Source organism: Caretta caretta, chromosome 10 (assembly GCF_965140235.1).
Source record: "Caretta caretta isolate rCarCar2 chromosome 10, rCarCar1.hap1, whole genome shotgun sequence".
Classification (NCBI taxonomy): domain Eukaryota; kingdom Metazoa; phylum Chordata; order Testudines; family Cheloniidae; genus Caretta; species Caretta caretta.
This window is the reverse complement of record NC_134215.1, coordinates 13,112,501-13,119,596: the sequence shown is the minus strand read 5'-3', so window position 1 is coordinate 13,119,596 and position 7,096 is coordinate 13,112,501. Positions and strand designations below refer to the sequence as shown.

At 45.5% G+C, this 7,096-nt stretch overlaps 1 protein-coding gene across 1 annotated transcript in view; it reads left to right on the top strand.

Annotated features, from left to right (window-relative positions):
* The first annotated feature begins 2,604 nt into the window (after window positions 1-2,604).
* The window catches only part of UNCX (UNC homeobox), a 5,977-nt gene continuing 1,485 nt past the window's right edge, over window positions 2,605-7,096 (top strand). The window contains exons 1-2 of the mRNA XM_048867830.2: window positions 2,605-3,201; window positions 4,436-4,611. Coding sequence (XP_048723787.2) covers window positions 2,958-3,201; window positions 4,436-4,611 — 420 coding nt within the window. The 5' untranslated portion in view covers window positions 2,605-2,957. The remainder of the gene's footprint in view (window positions 3,202-4,435; window positions 4,612-7,096) is intronic.

Here is a 7,096-nt window from a genome sequence, read left to right as displayed (position 1 = left end):
CTCGGAATTGAAGGGGGTGCCTTTAAAGCAGCAGCCATTGACAAGGAAGCAATTATTAAATTTTGATGTTCAAAATAAAAAAAAAGGAAAGAGAAAACGACTTCTATAATTTGTGTTTTAGATGGAGAGCAATATAAAGAGATATCAAGGCCGCGCCGCATCAAACGCTTCCCTCCCACCCCCATGAAAGCCTCCTCTCAAACACTTTAAGAGAGATTTTTAGAAGCTCGACAAGGATCCTAGGAACATTAAAACAGAAGTCGATTTTAAATGTGCACATTGAAATGCACAGAGCCGGTTGCTACGTGGACTTGCACTTGAGGTCAAGTGACGGACGGATTGTATGCTTCTCCATAATAATATTAATTAAACAATTTGCATGCTAATAAGGTAACAATTATCAGGGCTTCTGTTGAAAGATTCAGGTTATTACAACACGCCAATCTGGAGGCCAGGGGTCAGGGAGTGAGAGGCGAGAGAAATTTCAACTCAAATTAACATTCTGTCAGCTCCAGAAAATGGGATAAATAAAGTCGAATTAATTCATTATAATAAAGAGAGAGAGAGAGAGAGAGAAGTCTCCTCTCTTATTCTTTGCTGGATTGATTACCATTCTGTATTCAGAAACACGTTCCCCTTGCATTCCTCTTCTGAAATCCGACAGAAAATGAGGCATTTATGGCTACAGGCAAAATTTGGTCCAGTGGACACAGTTTACATTTAGTATTTATAGAGAAAGAAATTAAATTATGGTGAAAAGTGAAGCCCTTGGCCCTTGACCCCAGAATTAATACCAACCCCATCATTTTCTTATTACTGTTGAAGCTGTGCAGCCCAAATTCAAACTCCCTTCTAGCTTTAAACCGAGGCAGGGAGACCATAATTAAACTAATCTATATTGCAGGGGCAGGGGGTACAGCAGGATATTGTGTGATATTCAATTAGGTGAATAAATACCGTTCGGGACAGACAACACAGAGACTTCACTTTCTTTTTTATTTCAATTGTAGTTTCTTGCTCGCTCCCTCACGCACACAAATAAACCCTGTGTAATGTATCATTTTGACTGGGTATTTTATAACTGGAAAATCTATTTGTATGTTTCGCAGAGATAGTGTTGGCTCTCTTCCTCTCTCAACCCCCCCCCCCCCCCAGCGACTTGAAGGATTTAATTCTGCATGAACCTCCCAGAAAGGTTTAAGGGTTTCCCTTTATCTTCAGACTAGCTGTTGAGTTTTTAGTTTTGTATCCCCCCCCCAGCGCCCCACCACACCACCTTTTCCGTCTGTGGGGTTTCGCTGCGGGAATGTAAAGGAATATAAATAATCACTTAAAGAGGAAACAAAATTCGGTTTAAGCCCTTCAGCTAACGGAGATAAAAATTCTAGAAACCCGGAGTCAAACAAGTTCCAGTTTCTATTACACAACATTGCAGTTAAGATAGAAAATAAGAGTCTGTCTGGGAAGGCTCTTTCTCTTTCCGCCTCCATCCGTTCTAGTTATCCCTCGTGTTTGTTTGGGAATCATAACTTCCATTATTTATGGCGGAGAAATCGAATAAAGGCATCCCAGGCCGACCACGCTGCGTCCCTTTGACTGCAAGTAGCAGGGCGGATTTGGGATGAGTGGCTGAATATATATTGTATCTCCTTCCCCACACCCTTTCTTTTACTGCTTTTCTAAGCGTAAGCGTGTCCTTAATTATATTTCTATGATGTTGAATCCCTAATGAAAGTACCGGGGGGGGGATAGGATCCACTCCAAAGTGTATGTTTTTTTTCTGCTGCTTCTCTCCTGCAAGCCATCCCATTCTTGCAGTTTGTTTAAGAATATTTTCTTTAATTATTTAACTTTTGGAGTTTATCAATATTTTATATTGGTGAAACTTCTGTGGGAATATAATTTAATTAGAACAAATTGGGCTTCAGCTTCGAGGCTATTAATCATTGGCAGAGTAAGTGTGTGTGTGTATATGGGTTTTTCCCCCCTTCTTCAAGTGTGTGTGGGGGTGTAGTAGTGGGTTTTTAAACTTTATTTTTTGGCCTCCCTTTGCGAAATAGGCTGCTTTTAATTAGCCCCCCTCTGGCTTTGTTCATAATTTAATATTTCTCGAGTTCCTGGATCAATAGGAGATTGCATTCATTATTATTTTGATGGATATGATCAGCTCACACTTTAATTTCTGTAAAGGGTTCTTCCTTTTTTTATTTTTATTTATTTCTCTCCCCTTCCCTCTTCTCCCCGTCCCCCCCTCGTAGAGCCGGAGAGGAGATGAAAAGGCTTGTAGTTTTAAATTCAATGTGACAGCTCTGGAAAGAGAGGATGATGAATTTCCTATTATTGGATCAGTCTATTTGCCGCTCAATGTCTCCCTGTAATTGGAGCAACATCACTTTAAAGGTTCAGAGAGTAGAGCAGTTCTGGTGAAAAATCCCCACAACACGCCGGTGAATGTTTTAAAGGGAAATCTATTAGTGATTTGGAGAGGGGAGGGGAAGAGGGTGGGTATGGGGGGGGGCGAGAGAGGGTGTGTGTAACTCTGGCTGTCTAGTATTTAACTGGGTATCAATCAGATCCATAAGTTCTCCATCTCCTCGGCACCCCCACCCCTGGCTGGCCGGCCCATGCCGCCCTCCTCCCCTCCCCAGGCTGGAGTTCTTATCAAAGCCCCCCTTGTCTTGTTGTGACAGCTCTGATATTGTTTATTGAGGCTGGATGTCAGGTATAATTAGCAATCGATATGGAAAACGCTTGCTCCCCACACTGGCACGTCTCTGACGTCAGGACCGATTAACGTTTCTTATTGGTCCCAAATTCCCCCAGCCTGAGCTAATTATTGGGAGCTTGATGTTGATAAAGTTAAAGCGCCCGGGCGCCCTCCAGCATGAGCCCCTTCCCGCACCGCCGCCGCCGCCTACTCCCGCCGCCCCGCGCCGCGCCGCTCTAGAGCCGCCCCCATGATGGACAGCCGCCTCCTGGAGCATCCCCATGCCCAGTTCGGAGGCATGGTGGGCTTCCCTTACCCGCTCGGCCACCACCATGTCTACGAGCTGGCCGGGCACCAGCTGCAGTCGGCGGCCGTGCCCTTCTCCATAGATGGATTACTGAACGGCTCCTGCGCCGCCTCGGTGGTGAACCCCGCGCCGCTCCTCCCCGCGGGCTGCGGGGTGAATGGGGACAGCCAGCCCTTCAAGCTCTCAGGTAAGCGGCCCCCCTCTGCTCCTGGATACGCCGCACTCTCCCCCCCGCCCCCCCCAGCGGCGCCCCCCCACTCCAGATCTGAGAACAGGGGGGCTGCTTTTCCAGGTGGGTACGTGGGTCAGAGCTTCTCCCCGTGGGTCGCTACCAGGGGATCCGGACGCAGACCAAACACGGGGGGTGGAAAGGATCCCCACCAATCGTTTTTTTTCCCCCAAGACCGATTTGAATAGATTACCCCCCCCCCCAAAAAAAAACCCTAGCTCTCGGTGGCTCCCAGCCCGCTGTGAAACCGCACGTGCGCTCGGAACAATAGCCGGCCCCTGCGATCCTGTGTGTGGGGGGGTCCTTTCAGAAGTTGGTGTGTGTGGGTGCATGGCGCGGGAGGGGATGGCCATTTTACAAGTGGACTAGGAGGGTACCGCTGAGGGTAAGGGAAGAGAGATTGATGACTAGACCCTGATCCAACGAAGGACACGAGCAAGTGCGAAGTTTACCTCCCTTGGCAAATCTATTGTTTAGTTTTAAGGTACCTCATTGATGCTTGACCCTCTTATTGTCAATGCTCCTTCTTCGTGGCATACCCCTCGCTGCATCCTTACTCCGGAAGGAGACTATATTGTTTACACACAACGGTAGAAGCAGTGCCGTCGGGGTAATTAAAATCGAATCAGTGACCGTAAAGACTTGGGCAGGATCCCATTTTTGCCACCGTAGCCGACCCCAGCCATGACTCTTCCAAGTGGGGCTTTGCCAGCAAGCTGGTGGCCTGCGAGCTTTTAACACGCGATTCCCAAGTAGGGACAGGGGATCCGGCAGGACATGGGCCTGGTTCGGGCTTTGATAGGAACCTAGCCGGGCCTTTCCCTGGAGCCCGTATGCCTTGGATAGAAAAGGGGACCATTGCCCTTGGCTGCTTTACGAAGCCAAACATGGACAGCAGCCCTACGTTCAGTTTAAGGCTGATCGTCGGACCAAACTTCATTTTAAAACTTGCACCACTCCTGCACCTGTTCTCCGACGCTGCCCTATTTCTAGAATAAACATCCTGTAAAGTCGGCTTTTGCGGGAGAGGAAAGGGAACAATTCCCCCCATCTTTGATATGGGTGTGTAATGTACAGACTCCCACGCCTTCTAAACGCTACCAAGTGCAAAGGTTAAAAGGCTGGTTGTAAATTGCGGCGGGGAGAAATGGCCTGTTTTTCTGGTTAGTTTATTGTGTTTCTGCCTTTTCAGACTCTGGTGACCCGGACAAGGAAAGTCCTGGCTGTAAAAGAAGACGCACCCGCACGAATTTTACTGGCTGGCAACTGGAAGAGCTAGAAAAAGCCTTTAATGAAAGTCATTACCCGGACGTGTTTATGAGAGAGGCGCTGGCTCTGAGGCTGGACCTGGTGGAGTCTAGAGTGCAGGTAAACCCCCCTCCCCTTTTTTTTTCTTCTTAAGGCCAAGTGCACTCGCCACATCTGCTGCTGTTCTCCATCCCCATTCCCACACCAAATGACTGGTTGTGTTCATTAAACAATTTCTTGTGAACATCTAGTATTTCCCCCTTTTTCTCCTTGGGTCCTAGAACCGGGACACCCCAGTCCTGATTTAGCGATGTGCTAACTGCGTTGTGGGTTGTGTGTGTGTTTTTTTGTTTTGTTTTTTGTTTTACCTGAACTGAGCATACACGTTTGCTCTCAATTTATGCAGGCAGTTGGGGAAATCTTTCTTGGAGTAAAGTGTTTTTGTGATTTAATTCCCCCATCCCTTTAAACTTTGCCTACAGATAGGCCCTAAAGAGTGTAATTCAAGTCGAGAGTTCATAAACCCTTTTCACTGTAAACATTTTTCTTAAATGAGCCAAGAGTGAAAAATTAGCATGCAAATATGAGCCTTAAACATGGTACATTGGAGAATGTAAATAAAGCTTTTAGGCAGCTCGAGGGTGTAGATAAAAGAATCCTGTAAAACTTCATTTAGACAAGCCAGTTATCCCCCACTCGTTCAAAACTATTCGCTTAAACTGATCTTTAAAATAACAGTAATAAAACCCATCCTCGAGACAAAGAATTCAGGGCTTATCTGTGAGCTGGCTACTAAATATTCAGTTACTAATGTTTGCTCGTAGCTTTGAACTGATAAGGATGGATAACATATAAACTTGCACATTTTAAAAATACTTTATTTTGCATGCATTTTAAATGTCCTGAATCAGTACTTCCGTCTCTGTAAATCACTACAGTGTTGTGTTTGATACAAATCCGAAGTGCTCTGCTCTCCTGTGTGTGTGTGTTTAAATCGATCATGTACTCTTAAGAACTGTGGCGTTTACCACAAGAAGGAGCTAATAACATTACTGGATATTATTAATCCATTAGCATTGTTTAAAGGTGTATTTACAAAATGCTTTTTCCTCCCCCTCATGACCTCTTCTGGTTTGAAATCCTTTTATCCAATTTGTTCTGAGATTGTTGAGTGAAGTCGAGACCCTCCATTTCCCTTTAATACGATAATGAGTAATTCTCAGGGACAAGGCCTCCTGGAACTGGCACAAAGAGAGGCATTATTATATCTATACTATACCAGCGAAGAAGCGCCGCCTGACGCTGGCAGACTTGAAACAAACACCTCTCTGCATCATTCTTCAAGAGCCACTGTTTGCTTATTTGTTTTGTTTTCGTTTTTAATTTGTTGCATTCCAACAAGAATAGACCCCGCACCATTACACTTTATTCCAATCTCTTCTAAAAACAGGACATGGCCTTGTCTTTACTCCTGTTTTCTGATTACGACAATCGAAAATAAAGGAGTGGCGGGGGGGGGGGGGACCGAGGACAAAGGAATAAAAAAACAGAACTGGGGGCAGACACACAACCAGCTCCAATTCTGCTCCTGGCGTGAGTGTGAAATATACATATGTGCTTGATTTTTAAAATTGATGATGGTAGCTGGTTTTCCTTTAGAGCTATGAAACGTACCGCCCCCTCCCCTATATCTGGCTGGGATTATATTTTAGTTGGGTTTGTCAACATTTCTTGTTTTCGATGCAGTAAATAACCCTGTCTCAATCAAACAAAAAACCCTGGTTTGTTTTGATTTATAATTTGATCCTACTTCTCCTTTTGGTGAATTTTATAGTATTTTAGGCGGCTTATTTTTACCCATTATAATGTTCTTTGTCTCTCTGGTCACGAGGAGAAATACCTGTGCAATTATTTCAAAAGAGTTTTGATCAGCAAGCTCAGTAACTGGAAATCCAAGCGAATTCCATGCGTGACAGCGGAGGCACAAAAGTCTTAATAAGGACACGCGTAAAAAACAAACAAAACAGGAGTCATACGGAGTTACGGATTTTTTTTTCTCAGTGACTTTATTTATGTCGCGATGGGGTTTTTAAATCCAAAGATATTTATCCCCCTCCGTTCCGGTGGCCGGAGCACAGGCTTCAGCCTAGGAAGGCGTTCCAAAGTAAACCAGACTCGATCTTGACTCCGAGAGAGAGAGAGAATCGAAACGTTGCACGGGTTTGTTTGTTTTTTGTTTTTTCTTAAAACTTTCGGCCGATTTTTTTTTATAATATTTTATTTTGGGGGAAGAGCCAAGCTGCCCCTGGCTGTGTGTACGCTGCAGGGAGAGGCGGACGTGGGGAGCACTAATTGTTTTGCATTCACTTTCTCTGGTGCATTAATTCGGATTTCTCCCCCAACTTCAATTCCCCCCCGCCCCCAAGCCATCAACCCGGTTTTAAGAAGGTTTTTAATTTGCAGCCTGTTCGATTTCTGCTCTGCTTTACGGAGATCTCTGTCGGGTGTAAAGAAGCTCTTTCTCTCTCTTTCTCCCAGCAGCGGTTCCGGGCCTGACGCCACCTCGCCTTGTAGAGGGGGGAGGCCCTGGCGCCTCCACCCCACC